We start from the raw sequence: 15,511 nt of genomic DNA on the forward strand, positions 1-15,511 counted from the left end.
GGGAAAACTAGGGCTACACGGAGCTGCTAGTCAACTGTGGCTATTTAAATTTAAATTAACTGAAATAAAGTTTTCAGTTTAATTCCTTGGTCACATTAGCCCCATTTCAAATACTCAACAGCTACATGTGGCTAGTGGCTACCTATTGGACAGTGCAGATATAGACCATTTCCATGATCACAGAGTTCTCTTGGAGAGCCCTGCCCTAAGGGATGCAAGGTGTCTGATGTCAGGCTGAGTTCCTGGAACTGGCCTTCAGAAAGAAAATCGGCCTGGGCTCCTAGGAGCTGAGATTGTGGAAAGAGCTTCCTGACATAGGGCTATCCACCCTGTGCTTGAAAATGTCCTATGTTGGTTAATGGAGAGCTCATGCCCTCCTTCCCTCGGGTAGCATCCTGGAGAGAAAGAACAGAGCCAGGAGCTGAGGGGCCTGTTTTCCACCAGCTTCTCCATTTCCCGGCTGTGCTGCCTTGGGCATGTTGCTAAGCTAACAAGAGAGGTTTTCTTCTCTGTGAAATGGCAATAAGTTTAACTACTTCCTGTGTTGTATTAAATAAGATACAATATGTAATAAGTATGGTACCTGGCACAGAGAGGGTGCTCAGTAAATAGCATCATTTTATGAAAAAACAGTCAGGGCTTCCCTGGTGGCGCAATGGTTGAGAGTCCGCCTGCCGATGCAGGGGACAAGGGTTCGTGCCCGGGTCCGTGAAGATCCCACATGCCGCGGAGCGGCTAGGCCCGTGAGCCATGGCCGCGGAGCCTGCACGTGCGGAGCCTGTGCTCTGCGGCGGGAGAGGCCACAACAGTGAGAGGCCCGCGTACCGCAAAAAACAAAAACAAAAACAAAAACAGCCAAACAAAAAACATATAAATTCACACCTGTAGTATGTCCTACAAATAAGAGAGTCGTGCTCAGAGAGCATCAAGGGCATTTGACCTGGTCGGGCAAGTCAGGGAAGGTTGCTGAAGGACCAGCAGGAGTTAACAAGGCAAAAACAGCAGGGAATTACGTCCCATGTGGAGGAACAGCAAGCTATAAATGCCATGTGGCAGGAAGGACTGAGTCCATTGGAGGGACTGAAAGAAGGCCAGTGGTGCACAAAGAGGGAGGAGGGGCAAACCTGACCAAGAACATTTTGTTCATTTTAAGGTCAATGGGAAGCCATTAAAGGGTTTAGAATAAAGGAGTGGGGTCAGATTTGTGTGTTTAAAGATCACACTGGCTGTAGGGCTGTAAACAAACCAGAAAGGAACAGAAACAGATCCTGGGAGACTACTGCAGTGGTCCAAGCAAGATGGAGGTGGCATGTGCTCCGATGGGGATGGAGACAGAAATGATGAATTTAAGGGAAATATGGAATCAAAGGCAACAGAGCTTCTTGATAGACTGGACTTCGGAGGTGAGCGTAAGGGAGAAGGGGTGTCAATGATGATGCCCAGGTTTCTGGCTTGTGCAGCTGAGCTGCCATTCACTGAGTCAGAGAACCATGGAGGAGCAGCAGGTTTGAACATGCTGAGACTGAAATTCAAATGAACCCTAGGTGGTTGTGCAGGTCTAGAGCTTAAGAGTTCTAAGCTCAGAAATTTGGGAGTTCTCGGCTCACTGCCATGGCTTCTTTTGCTCACCATTCTGGGTTCTGGCCTCTAAATTATTGTCTTGTCAGTGCTTGTCTTAAATTGTGGGTCACAGTGGTCTGACCTGTGTAGGTTCCAGCAGGACTCAGACCTGTGACCTGGAACCCCAAGGGTCTATCAATACAACCGAAAATTAAATTATCTTTATTGTCATCCTCATTACCCAGTTGGCTCATTTTGTAAATGTCATCAACTGAGACCCCAGGGTCTTTATTTCACATGAACTGCCATCAATATGGGTCTGCCTTTTCCCATACTTGCAACTGATTTTTTTTTTTTCATTACAACCAAATTTGAACTCTGTTAAATGTTTTCTTGGCAGCTGTGGCTCATCCTTCCAAGCCTCTGAGATAATTTAGGGTCTTGGCTTGGCTCTCAAACAATTCAAACCTATTTGTTATTTGAACACTTGATCAGTCTAATACGGGGATTCTCCTCCTGGGACTTCCAGACCCTGGGGTGCAGACAGTGGGAGAGGGTTTCCTAGAATTTGGGCAAGAAGAGAATTACATCTCTATTTTTATTAACTTCTAACTGAAATTTAGCGTTTCCTCCAAGTATGAGTATGAGCAAAACCCCCAGTATATTAGCAGTACCTGTGACTTGTCACTAACAGACACCACAGCTATTCTCATATCCCACTATAGCTGTAGAAATCTCAGAATATCATTTATGCTCATTACTTTCTGAAAATATCAATAATTATTACACCTACTACTAGGTCTTATTATTAAATATACTTAAAAGAAGCACGTTACTATATCATTTTTTTAACATTTTGGTAAATGCTTTGATTTCCTCTTATATATGTATAATCATAATTGTATATTTTATATACATATGAAATATTTTTAAACGGGTTTTAAAACATAATTCTGAGGAGGAATCAGTAGCCCTCTCCACACTGCCAAAGGGGTCCATGGGTCAGACAAGGTTAGGACCGCTGGCCTAATCCACCTCCTTCCAGGTCTCCCGCAGAGCTCCATATTCATGTGGGACCTTAGGTCCCACAGGCAAGGGCCTGGCTTATGCAGAAACAGAACGCTATGCTGGGAAAAACACATGTTAGGAAATGGAATGGGAAGAAGAGGGAAAAAGAGGGGAAGGAAGAAAGGAAATGGGTTTGGCGGGGGCAGGAGGCAGATTTCACCAAAACCCCAAGAAACCCACTCGTAGCTGTGGAAAACTCAACCTTTATTATTACCTGCCTAGTGCAGGGGATTAAAATAGCATTGAGCTAGATCCATATATTAGTGTAAAAATCTGTGTCTCTCCCCCCCAAAAAATGTACAAACCCCAAGTGATTACAGAAAAACCAATGTGGCAGCTACCATAGAGATGTCCAACCCCAGGGCCATGGGCCATTGCTCTCTTTCCCCCCTAACCCCAATACTTATTCCACAGAAACATACAGGCTTAGAGAAGTTCTACCTACAACAGGGCAGATGGGAAGTAGGGAGGCTGGCGGGGGGGCGGGGTAGGGATCACCCCCAAGTCCAGTGTTTCATAGGCTAGAGGATGGAGGCCAAAGCTGAGGGCAATCCCAGGAGGAGGCACAAGGGAACCCTTTCTCCCTTTCTTGTCCTCCTCACTCCCCAGATTCTCAGCCAGTGGGGTCCAGTGTGTGATGGAGAGAGAGAGAGGCTGGGGGCAACAGCCTTCTCTCCAGGTACCAGTGCTGTCCAGGGGGCCCAGGTGCTCCAATGGGCCAGGTCCAGTGTCTGCCCTATATTTTCTCCCACCTCCCCCAAGAGATGGCTAGAGGAGGTCAGAGAGGATCCCATCCACAGGGCCAGCTGGGTGGGTGGCAGGGGCTTCTAAGAGGAGCAGGAAGCGGGCATGAGAGCATATCTGGGGAAGGGAGGGCGTCAGCTCCCTGGCAGGTCCAGCCCACCTTCAGCCACACTGCCTCTCTCAGAGGTAAAGGGCGGTCAGGAGGGGGAATGGAGTGGGGTGCGCTTAGCTCCTCTTGTTTAGTGCCGCTGGCCTCCCCTGAATCCTCCCTGAGGGAGGGGCGGCTGGGTGTTGTGATTCACACTGTGTTGAGCGCATCTTCTGCCAGGAACCGATGCAGTTGGGAAAAGGGTGGTCGCTGCTCAGGCTCCCGGCTCCAGCACCGAAGCATCAGCTCATACAGGCCCAGTGGGCAGGCCGGGGGCCGGGACAGGTACACCTGCATTGTGGCAGCGTGGATGAAAGGCAGGCAAATGTTCTTTAGTCCCCAAGATGACAGGCTCTGGCCCTCCTGGACCCCCGGACCCATCTTCCCTCCCCTTGCTCTGACCTGCCGGCCCTGGTCCCGGAAGAACTCCCCCGCGTTCTCGATGACTTGCTCATCGGTGAGCTGCCCAAACGGCTGGGCCCTGCAGAGCATCAGCACCTCCCACAGGGTCACCCCAAAGGCCCACACGTCACTGGCAGTCGTGAACTTCCCCTGGTGTGTGGATAAGGCAACAGAGGCAGAGAAAGGCATCAGTCAACAGAGACCCTCCTCCTCTCCCCACTGGGACCCCACATCCACTCAGCATCATCCTCACACCCACCTGACTCCCTCCCAACCCCCGGCGGTCCACCCTCCTTAGCTGGCCCTCTTTCCCACTAAGCCTGCTCCTCTCCTCTGGCTCTGCCTTCTTTCTTGTGCTCTAGTCCTCTCCTCACCTCCTCCCGTTTCTACCCATCCTTCCCCCCATTTTCTGGTCCTGACTCTCCCAACCCATCGCCTTCTATCTCTAGCCTCCTTAACTCTCTTTCTTTCTGCTACCCTGACTCCATCTTTCACACTCGCCCTTGGCTCCTGAACCCTTTCCAATCACACCATAACTCTCTGCTTTCTCCAGTCCCTTGAGCCAGAGGGAACCTTATAGAGCATTGGTCCAAACCCTCATTTCAGAGATGAGGAGAACTGCAGTCCAGGGAAGGCAAGTGACTGAACGAGATCCCAGAGCTTAAGTGGCAGTCAGTGCTCCCCTAACCACCCCTCCCTTCCCACCTCTCTCAGGGCCTCTCACCATGAGGATGCACTCCCAGGCCATCCACCGGATGGGCAGCACCGCCCGGCCCTGCACACGGTAATAGTCCCCGGCGTAGAGGTTCCGGCTCATGCCAAAGTCGGCGATTTTGATGGTGAAATTCTCCCCAACCAGGCAGTTCCTTGTGGCCAAGTCCCGATGCACAAAGTTGAGTGTGGCCAGATAGCGCATGCCCGAGGCAATCTGGGCCGCCACATGCAGCAGCATCGGGTAGCTGAGTGTGGAAGCCGACAACAGCGGGTTATAGGGGCAGCCCTAGACTCGTCCCCACCTCAGATTCCTGGGAGATGAAGGAGAGCCCTCTTCCCAGGACTGGGTTACCCCTCCTCCTGGTGCGCAGATGGAAAGCCCTGGTGGAGGCCAGCGGGTAGATGCCCACTCAACCTTTCTTTAGCTCATCCGACCCCAGGGAGCTACCGCTTTTGTTATGCTCCACAATCTGGACTCAGGGACAGTGTGGGCGAGAGAGCACAGGGAAGTTCCTGACAGGGTCCAAGTCCCTTCACCACCCTCATTGTCGTAATCTCCAGCCTTTCTGCCCCTCAAGTTCTAGATGAACATGGCCACATGTGTCTCATGCCAGGCCCCCTCCCGGAACCTCTACCTGCCTGCCCACCCCACGTTCCCCCTTTCCCTCTAAGCTGGAGTGAGGGGAACGGAGGAGACCCCCTTGTGTACCTGATGGTGGGCCCCTGGGCCGCCTCCCCATCTCTGTCCTCCTCCACTGCCTTGTCCTCTAGCTGGTGGGCACTGAGGAACTGGTTGAGGTCGCCATTCTCCATGTAATCAGTTATCATGCAGAGGGGGTCGTCCTGCACACACACGCCCAGGAGCCGGATGATGTTTGGGTCCTTTAGCCTCGACATGATCTTTACCTCCTTCAGGAAATCATTCCTGGAGAAGCAGGGAGAAGGTGGTGGGATGCCGAGGGGCTGACCTGCAGCTTCCCTCCAGCTCCCACAAACCAGTGCCCCACTCCCCGACCTCTACTCACTAGTCTCCAGACACTCCCCCACTGTGGGTCTCCACCATGTTTCTCTCTAGATCGCTCCCCTCTCTTTATGGCCTCCCCCCTCCCTTCCAGATGCCTCACCTGGCATTCTTGGTGGCATCTGGCCGTAGGATCTTGACAGCTACAAGTAAAGGGTGTTCCTTGCACACACTAAGGGGGAAATCAAGACTGACCAAATCTTGAGGGTTCTCTACCTCACACAGGTGCACCTGGAGAAAGAAGGTGATTTGGTAGGGGGTCACAAGGTTCACCAAGGAGACACGGTCAATTGGGACAACACAGATGACGGTTTCCCAGCCAGGGGGGATGTCTGGGCATGTCATGAAGAGAGGCAGAGAGAGGCAGACACTGCTGATGGCTGGGCAGGAATCCTTCTTACCTCCCCAAACTGGCCCTCGCCAAGCTTCTCCTTGAAGCGGAGCCTCGACCGAGGGAAATCCACTCTGGGGGGCCCATCCCCAGCTGCCCCTGGGGGCAGCGCAGGCACAGCATAGGTGTTGCCTCCAGTGACACCCTGCAGGGTGACAATGTCAGCCTCGGCATAATGGGGGACGCTGTTCTGGGGAGGTGGGGGCAGAAGCGGGGCACCCGGCTTCTCCGGCTCCATGTAGTCCCCACTGCAGGCTACAGGATGAGGGAAAAGAAGACAGGACGAGGCATCAGGAACAGCCCCCGAGAGCCACGGTTCTCCACACCCCCATCTCCCAGAGGCGCCCCGTCTCCCAGGTGGGTGAGAGACTGGGTCTACCCTCCTCTCCTTGGTATTCCACCCGCCAGCCTCAAAACAGAGAAGGCGCTGGCATGGGATAAGAGTTAGGTGCTACAGAGCTTTCAAGGCAGTGGAAATGGTTGAGCAAAGAATGTCATAAAGTCTTGTTCTCTAGGGATCCCAGCACAGGCCAAGACCATGAAAGAAGTCTTGGCTGCAAGTGGAATTCCTCTGCCCACCATTGGAAGAAGGATGGTCCCAGCCATCCGGTCACCCTCCAATTTCCGAACCCATGACCCACTCACCGCCAGCCACTGCCATTCACGTAGCCGTTCTACCGGTTGCTTTCATCCTTTCATCCTCCCTGCCATGGTTACCCAAGCCCTCCCCGACCCAACATACCAAGCTCAAAGACAAGCAGAGACAGGGGCACACAGAGGGAGAGGAAAACAGTTCCTCACAGCCCGCACAACATGGAGTCTACAGACAGAGGAGAGGAAGCAGAGCTGTCCCCCCTTGGCCCCGGGGAAGGGGTGACGAGAAGAAGGTAACACAGAAGAGAAGAGCAGACAGGAAGGCGGGGGCGTGAGCAGAGAGAGGACATGTGGGGGGAGAGGCCCTCCTTGCAGCTCTAGAGAGCGGGGAGAGTGAAGGAAGGGTTGTAAGAGAGCCTGGAGCCACCATAGCAACCTCCTCTCTGGCTCTGGAGAGCTCAAGAGATGGGGTGGAACAGGACGAGGGGAACAGAGCTGAGAACCAGGGAGCTTTCTACTCCTCAGCTCAAGGGGGAGGCCTTAAAAAGGAGCAAGCAGCAGCAGAGGAGAGCTAAGGGCACAAGAGCTTCCTCCTTAGGAGCTCAGGAGAGCAGAAGAGGCCACAGTGGGGAGAGGAGGGAGTGCAAGGTGTGAGGACTTTTCCCTGCCCGAGTAGAGGTACGGGGAGCCTGGCGGAGACTAGGGGCAGAGGGGCTTACCCTGGGTGTTGGTGGGTTTGGCCCAGGCGGGTGTGGGGGGGCCCGGGCCTCGAGGGGGGCGGGCGTAAGTGGCCAGAAGGAGACGGTAGGCTGGATTGGAGAGCAGCAACGCTGTCGGGAGAAGGAGGGGGGGAAACACGGGGAAGGGATGAGACTCAAGGTTAGACAGACAGGGAGACACAGAATAGGGCAAGCCTAGGGCTGATGAGAACGAATGTACTAAGAGACAGAAATGGGATAAAACAAGCATCTGGAGAGTGCTGGATAACTGGATGGATAGGTGATAGATGGACGAACAGATGACGGATGATGAATGATTGGATGGATGGATAGTGAATGCATGGATAGATGATGGATGGACAAATAGATGATGGATGGATGCATGGTTGATGAATGGATGATGGATGGATGAATATATATGGATGGATGAACAAACAGATGGATGAATGATGAATGGATATATAAATATAGGTAGATGGATGGAATGAATATGGTGAGTCTAGGAGAGAGGGGAGGAGCCAGAAAGACACAATGAGAGGGCACAACAGAGATGAGAGAGGGAAGTGTGTGGGACACAGAAACAGGATGAGAGCACTGGGGACTGTGAGTAATGCATGGAAAATTCCTGAGGGAGATTATATGGTAAGGACATGGAGTAATATAGAAGGCTGTGACCAGGGACACAGAAATAAGAAAATGAGTTGAAACTGGGAAAGACAGTAGAAGAAAGGAATGGTAAAGGAGAGGAAAAAGGATACACTGAGAAGACAGGCAGAGGACGGAGGTGGGACTAGAACAAGGAAGGTCTTACCAGAGCCGTTGGGGACACTGGGAGCAGAGTGGGGCGGATTCCCACGAGGCCGGGGCTCCTGGTAAGGGGGTGGTTCTCGAGGGCCTGGGCAGTTGTTGATGAGGATGGTGTCCCCAGGGACAGAGAGGTGAACCGTCAGCTCCTCTTCTAACACCCGACGCTCGGCCTTGTCATGGGGAACGGGAAATATTAAGTGCAGCTACTGCTCGGCGGGCACTTCCCAGCTCTTGGTTAAATCCTACACCCGTGTTCCCTCCTTCAGTCCTCACCAAGTCCTGTAGTCGTATGTACTACTAACTCATCTCTCAGGTAAAGAAAGACTCAAGGGCACTTAAGTGGGTTCCCTGATGTCCCACAGTGGGATTCCAACCCCAATCCTACCAGTCCATAACTATTAACTGTAACGCGTATCCCCACCACTGGACTCTGGCCTGGGAGACGTGGGCTTAGGGTGTGCCGCACTTCTTCCAGTCGCTCCTCTAGCTCCACTCGCCACCTTCTCCCGCTGGGCTTCTGCCCCAAGAGGTCGATCAGTGTGGACTGCATCAATGGGCTGGGTCTGGCTTGGCCAGATAGAAGCCCCAGCAGGAGTTTGGAGGGCAGACAGGAAGTGAGGTCAGGGTGTTTATTCTCCCAGCCCCTCCCCAAGGGATGGACCCAGGTGAGCTGCATCCTGGAACCAAAGTCCATTGCCCCTCTCAGGCACCCTCTCCACACACTCCTCCTAGATTCCTCCCACCTTCCAGTAGCTGCCTCCTTCTCTCACCCCACAGCCCCAGGGATGGTGGCCCCTCTGCAGTGACCAGGCCTGGGGAGCTGCACTGCTTCTTGTGATGTACGTACACCCTGCCACATCTTTCTATGTGGTCTCCTTACTAAGCCTCCCTCAAATTATCCTCATCCGACTGCTCTATGGTCCCTGCTGGATCCTAACTAACGCAGGAGTCCCGACACACACTGGCCTCACTCTCCACGCCCACATCCTGCCCATCCCTCCCCAGGCTGCCCCACCCCCAGTAGCCCAAGGGTCCCCACGCCACTCTGCCCACCTTGCTGAGGAGCTTGCGCCAGTGCAGCCGCCACAGCATGAGGGCGATGATGAGCAGCAGCAGCAGGATGATGGCCACCAGGCAGCCAATGAGGATGGCGGTCGGGCTTCCCTCGGCCTTGGCCACAGGCTGCTGGCCCCTGGGCTCCAGCTCTGGTGGAGGCAGAAGGGTCAGGACCACGGGTGGCTTCCCACCCAGGCTGAGGGGGCCCAGGGAGGACTGGTGACACAGGACCCACACGCCCTGGCAGGGGCCCCAGGGCAGCTCACCCAAGCTGCTGAAGTTGGTGGGAGGTGGGCCGGGTGGCCACCAGGGGGCTGGTGCGAAGGTGCCCCCCAAAGCCAGGGAGGAGTCATTCACAACATCTGGGGAGAAGGAAGGAAAAAGGGGAGGTCAGATAAGGAGGAGGCGACCAAAGGGAGGCACACATGCATGAGACCGAGGGAATTCTATTATTGGGTGGGGAGTAAGAGCAGGGCTGATACTCAGTATATGTACCAACCAACCAGGATAGGCGGTGGGACAGGATCCTGGAGGGTCCTGGACGGTTGTGGCAGTGCTGGATGTTAATCTTTTAGTTGCTGGATTGTGGGGATAAGCGGGACTCCTGAAGAGAGCCCAGGGTGGGGGGATCCTGGCTGTCAGGACACTTAGAGAAGAGGCTATTTCTCAACCAGCACAGAATATTTCAATATTTTAACAACCACAGTCATACTGCTCAACATCAGTCGTGAGTGAGGGGCTCATAAACGAAAGACTGAGACAGGCAGGGGGAAAGGGGGAGGTAAGTGTTCAAATTATTTAGGGCAGCCTTACTTGTAAAGTCTCACTGGTGCCGGGAGTGGTTATTCGAGGGCACTATGGGTTAGTAATCCCAGAGGCTGGGAACTGGGCAGAGAGCAGAGGCTTACCAGAGATGAAGGAGATTTCGCTGAAGAGTAACCAGGGCCCAGCAAAGAGGAAGCGACACTGCAGAAAGCGGCCCACTCGGCCGCCCAGGGGCACTGACACAGTCCGGGCTCTGGGGTCCCCCAGGCTGCCCCCCAGGGCATGGCGCACGGGCTCCCCCTCCCAGGCCATGGCAGGGCCCCTCTTGAAGCGACACTCCACCCCGCCAGGCAGGCGGGCTCCCAGCGTGTGCATGTTGTTACAGTGGACCTGGGGGAAGGAAGGAAGGACACAAGGTCAAGTCCAGGAGAGCCCGAACAAGCACCCCAGGGCACTCACCCTGGTCTCAGAGCCCTCCCTGGGAGTTGGCCGCACTTACCTGCATGGCATGGAAGGTCCTCAGCCGGTCAAACTCAAACTCCATCTCCACGTAGCCGCTGGGGAAGCTGTGATTGCTCCATCCCACATAGTCATAGCCTGGCCAGACCCGCAGCTCCTGGCTCTTCCTAAAGTCATCCAGCCCCACCACACCATCTGCCAGCTGGCCCAGACCTCCGTACTGCAGCCTGGAGAGGAGGGGAGCCAAGGAAGAAGAGGGTGGAAGAGAAGAAAGTGTCACCTATCTGGGTGCTCTACAACCCCCATCCTCCAGCGGCCTGGCCAGCATAGCCCAGCAACCCCCGACCCCTGCCCCAACCTCACACTGCTCTCTCTTACCCCCACCCCAAGGTGCCTCTCTAGGGCACCTTGAAGTCACATGCTATACAAAAGCACCGCCTCTAAGGGACACCGCTCAACCTATGATGTATTTATTGTGACAATTTGCAACAGATTTAAGTGTCTTAGAGGCAGGCCTTTCTCTAATTCGCACAGTGTCACATTAGCTAGTGGTCACCTTGCTATCCCTCAATCCTGGTCCTGTCCCTTGAGCCCCACCTAAGCCATCGCTCTCTGCAGTTCTTCTCTCTCACCGCCCAGACAACCCCCTCCCCCACCCACTCCATCCACTCTCCCACCCCAGGCTCCATGTCCTGCGGGCCCGCTTCTTTCACCCGCCAACGGTGTGTGTGGTGTGTCCATCGTAGGTGGAGTCGTTGAGGTGCACGGCCTCAGATAAGTACATCGTCTGCCCCACAGGGGCCATGTAAGACAGGAGTCCATCTGGGGCAGGGGGAGGAGGGGCGTTAGGGGCACGGAGCCTCCATCCCCCACCCCTGCATCAGGCCTGGGCAGGTTTCAGGTCCCTCACTTGTAACCCCTCCACAGGCCACTGGCATGGAGGAGGCAATGCTGGCCAGTCCCCTCCTCAATCAGAGTGACAGATTCCCAACAGGAGAGAGAATCCTGGATGCCCCTCTCCCCCATTCCCACTCCCCAGTCCCCAGGACAGGAATGAATCCTCAGGGGTCTGAATGACTCACCCTTCCAGAGGCAGCCATAGAGCTCCACCCGTAGACAGACGCTCATGACTCGGTCCGCCCGGGGATAGAAGCGAACCAGTCGGGCCACCATGGGGGGCCCAAGATCCTTCAGCACCACTCCCCCAGGATCCTCATTACCTAAGATCACCTGTGGGCCAGGATGCAGGGGTGGATGGGGGAGGAAGGCTGTAATCGGATGTAATTTCCCAGCCACCAGCTGCTCGCTGGCCCAGCCCACAATGGCCACAAAGAGACCCATGAAGGGTGGCACTGAGCACCCAAGGCATGGAGTACAGCCAGGCATTTGTAAGACAAGGGGCTGCAGCAGAGCCCTCTGACACCTCTCTGGGCCTGATGGTCTGTCCTGACCTCTAAGTCCCTCATCCTGTTGTGCCCAGATTCTATCCAGTCCCTCACGGCTCTGCACCCCTGCTCTGGCTTCCCCTCTTCCTTCACCCATTCCCTCTGTTCACTCAGCAGATGCTGGCTGAGCACCCACTCTGCACAAGTCAGGCACATTCCTGGGGGTGAGCATCAGTCCCTCTCCTGTAGGACAGTCCAGTAGGAGAAACAGCTGGGACAAACAAGAGGCAGCTGGGGGTGGGGAGTCAGAAAAGGCTCTATGAGGAGGTGATATCTTCGGGGAGAATTGAATGGAGGGAGGAGAGCCTGTGGACAGCTGGGGGAGGAGCTTTCCAGGCACAGAGAACAGCAAGTGCAGGTGTCCTGAGGCTGTGGGGTGAGCCCTAGCATGTACCAGGAAGAGCAAGAAAACCAGCATGGCCCAGGTGGAGCGAGAATGGGGAGGGGTAAGGGATGTGGACAGGAGCCAGCACAGGCTAAGCTTCTGCACCCACAGAGGACCTCAGTTTTTGTTCTGGCAGCGAGGAAAGCCAGCAGAGGGCTGTGAGCCAGGTGTGAGGCATCTGCTTTGCATTTTCTCAAGTACCCTAGATGTAGCCTCCAGGTGGAGATTTGACTTCAGGAGAGAAAGAAGCAAGGAGAACAGTTTGGAGACTACTGCATTCATCTAATGAATGGGGATGGTGGGGGCCTGGCCTAGGGGTAGAGGTGGAGGTGGTAAGAAGTGGGCAGATTCAGGAAATATCATGGAGGTGGAACAGACTGGCCTTGCTGATGCTTTGGAAGTAGGAGGTGGGAGAAAAAGAGGAATCAGGGATATCATCTTAGCTTATGGTTGTACCATTTCCTGAGCTGGAGAATGCTGGGGGAGGCACAGGTTTGGGATGGGAATGGGGCTCAAGTTCAGCTTGAGAAGTTTATGGTAAGTTTGAGATGACCATAATACATCTAGGTAGAAAGTGGTCAGGTTTGCAACACTAGATGGAGCTCAGGGGAGATGTCCGGGCTAGAGAGTCATCAGTGGATTGCAGAGTCATCAGTGGATAGGTGGTACAGCGGGGGGACAGAGGAGAGCCAGCCTTCCCTGGGCACTGTCCCTGCCAGCCTCACCTCCTGGCCCCAGCGGTCCCTCCAGTCCATCCAGCGGTGGCCATCCCGGGAGTAGCGCAGCCGGTAGCTGGGGGAGAACTCCTTGCCCAGGCCCCCTGCGTGCCGCCCCTGGGTGCCCACCAGCGCCACCAGGTGCAGCCGCCGCAGGTCCACCTGCAGGTACTCCTCCTCCTTGGGAAACACCGGCCCCGCAGGGCACCATGCCCCATCTCCATCGCTGCTTTCCAGCCTGGGAGGGGGCAGGAAGTCACAGGGAACATCTGGCCCTAGGTCTGCCTCTGTCTCCAGTATTTAACATACACACCCCAGTACTGTGGGGGCTTCATTGGAATCGACCCTCTCAGAAGCCTCTTGGCTTGGGCAGAGTGTTGGAAGGGCAAGTAGAGTCCCCAGGGGTTCCCTCCGGGGCAGCCCAGGTGTGCCAGCTACCTGCTGTGGCGAGCAGCAGTGGAGTCTGACCAGGAGCTGGAAGCAGAGATGTCACCATCCGGGATGGTCCGGTCCTGCATGCCCAGGGCATAGCGGCACTTGGCTGGGTGAACACAGGCATACGGAGTGTCAAAGCTCCCAACTCGGTCTCCCAAGCCCCATCCCTCAGGGACCCAAGAGCCAGTCTCCTCACCAGGGTCAAAATGTCCCTTCATGTCAGCATCTCCTGTTGCCACCAAGAGCAGCAGCAGCAGCAGTAGAAATGAGAGGGCCCCTGGCCCCATTGCTCTTGATCCCTTGGGCCTACGGGGGTGGGGGCAACATCTCTGCAGGGGACATAATGAGGGGGGAGGTTAGTTAAAGGGCAGTCAAGGAGACTGGCTCACAGCCAATAATGAAGAGACAGGATGGGCTGCTTTGGGGATAATAGCAGTGAAATGACAACAACAGTCACTGTTTAACAGCATCAGCTATATTTTTAGAATGCTTCCCATGTGCCAGACACCGAGCTAAATTCTGGTCCCCTCCCCACCTAGGAGACCAGAATTCTAAGCGAAGCGGGGGACGCCAGCAACCTTCCAATCTCAGTGTCCTCTGTAGCCCTGCTTGCCCCCGACCCAGCAGCCTCAGCCACACCTGGGAGCTTGGGAGAAATGCAGAATCTCAGGTCCCAACCTAGACCTGCTGAATCAGAGTCTGCATTTTAACACAATCACCAGGTGACCTGTGCCTATTAAAGCTTGAGAATCCCTGCTTTTTTTCCCCCTCACTGGGCCCCTGGCAGCTTGCCCCCTGAAAACGATTCCAACTACAACTCCCTACGAACCCAGGTATCTACCCTCCCCAGCCCCAGCCCCAGGAAAATTGATCCTGACCTGTCTTCTTCCCAGCAGAGGTCTGCTCTGAGTTCTCCAGGCCCTGGAATCCTTTGGGACCCCTAGTGCCACCCCTCAAACCCTGATCCTCTCTGCCATCAGGTCCAAGGTATTCCATCCCCTCTCCCTGCTCTGCTTTCCCTTCCTAAGACCTCGACATCCTATCCCCCCAGTTCCCAGTTTCTGAAGGGGGCTGCTTCAGAAGGAAGAGCCCAGGGCTGAGGAAAAGGCTGAGTTGCCTTGGAGATGAGGGCGGATCTAAAGACGGGGAAGCCAGGTCACCCCAGGAGGTAGGAGGAGTGGGGGGATACTCCCCCATCCCTTTGTCCTCCTCCAGCTGCTCCCACAATGCTCTAGGGCAGGAATGTAAGAGGCAGCTGAGACCCCACAGCTCCAAAGCAGCAGCTGAGGGGGCTGACTGAGTTATGGGGGGACCCAGGTATCAAAGGAGAGCTGGAACCGGAAGCATCATGCCTGGTCCCTTGGGGGTCTGGGAGCTGGCACAGGGGAGCAAGCTGCCGGAGCCCCAGGCAGCCGGCCTGGAATTCCTGGGTGCTGCTCTCCACCCCCACCTCTCTCGGGAACAGCAGGGCCCTTGTTCCCCTGGGTAACCTTCATGCCTATCCCAGATGAGTCATCAGAGCCAGACGGAGCAAGCAAGAGGAGCCCGGGGCAGACATACAAAGACAGGCAGAAGATAGAAGGCAGGGGGAGACAGGGCGAGAAACACAAAGCAAGAGGTAAACAGAGCGGGCTTCGAAGCGCAGGGCACAGAGCCAAGCAGAGAAACACACAGAGAGACGTCTGGGGCAATCTGTTCTCTGACACCCTGTCACCCCATTTCTCCCCACTGGGTCACAAACACCAAGGACAGGCCCAGAAGACCTACCCCAACCCCACTAAAATCAGTCAATCAGGACCCCCATGTGCCACCCCAGGGTGCAGCAGGAGGCTGGAAGCCAGGGGCTGGAACACTCTGCCACAAGCCCTTCGCCCTCTTCTCTCAACCCCCAACCCTCACCCCAGACAACACTCACACAGCTCTGTACACATGTGCACACACACACACACACAACTGTCTGTAAGACTTTCAGAGACAGACACATGTGACATCCTCATAAATCCATTACACACATAGACTCCCCAGCCAAGGCAAACACGGACAGACACTCAAGCACACATCACCTCCATCCACACCTCGGCA

The 15,511-nt window shown here is 55.0% G+C and overlaps 1 protein-coding gene across 4 annotated transcripts in view; it reads right to left on the reverse strand.

Moving 5' to 3' along the window:
* Positions 1 to 2,815: 2,815 nt before the first annotated feature.
* Positions 2,816 to 15,511, reverse strand: part of DDR1 (discoidin domain receptor tyrosine kinase 1) — a 15,423-nt gene continuing 2,727 nt past the window's right edge. The window contains exons 1-17 of one of the 4 annotated variants that reach the window (XM_007449184.1): positions 13,626 to 13,752; positions 13,433 to 13,535; positions 13,004 to 13,232; positions 11,531 to 11,678; positions 11,162 to 11,270; positions 10,489 to 10,675; positions 10,133 to 10,379; positions 9,491 to 9,586; positions 9,222 to 9,373; positions 8,173 to 8,338; positions 7,362 to 7,472; positions 6,059 to 6,303; positions 5,761 to 5,888; positions 5,346 to 5,561; positions 4,647 to 4,881; positions 3,923 to 4,072; positions 2,818 to 3,811 (exon numbers count right to left, since the gene is read on the reverse strand). In XM_007449184.1, the coding sequence (XP_007449246.1) occupies positions 3,671 to 3,811; positions 3,923 to 4,072; positions 4,647 to 4,881; positions 5,346 to 5,561; positions 5,761 to 5,888; positions 6,059 to 6,303; positions 7,362 to 7,472; positions 8,173 to 8,338; positions 9,222 to 9,373; positions 9,491 to 9,586; positions 10,133 to 10,379; positions 10,489 to 10,675; positions 11,162 to 11,270; positions 11,531 to 11,678; positions 13,004 to 13,232; positions 13,433 to 13,535; positions 13,626 to 13,716 (2,754 nt within the window). In that variant the 5' untranslated portion in view covers positions 13,717 to 13,752 and the 3' untranslated portion in view covers positions 2,818 to 3,670. Of the gene's footprint in view, positions 3,812 to 3,922; positions 4,073 to 4,646; positions 4,882 to 5,345; positions 5,580 to 5,760; positions 5,889 to 6,058; positions 6,304 to 7,361; positions 7,473 to 8,172; positions 8,339 to 9,221; positions 9,374 to 9,490; positions 9,587 to 10,132; positions 10,380 to 10,488; positions 10,676 to 11,161; positions 11,271 to 11,530; positions 11,679 to 13,003; positions 13,233 to 13,432; positions 13,536 to 13,625; positions 13,759 to 15,511 lie in introns of those variants that run through there. The other 3 variants (XM_007449183.1, XM_007449185.1, XM_007449186.1) reach the window with 3 other exon arrangements.

Source organism: Lipotes vexillifer, unplaced genomic scaffold (assembly GCF_000442215.2).
Source record: "Lipotes vexillifer unplaced genomic scaffold, Lipotes_vexillifer_v1.1 scaffold657, whole genome shotgun sequence".
In the NCBI taxonomy this organism is placed as follows: domain Eukaryota; kingdom Metazoa; phylum Chordata; class Mammalia; order Artiodactyla; family Lipotidae; genus Lipotes; species Lipotes vexillifer.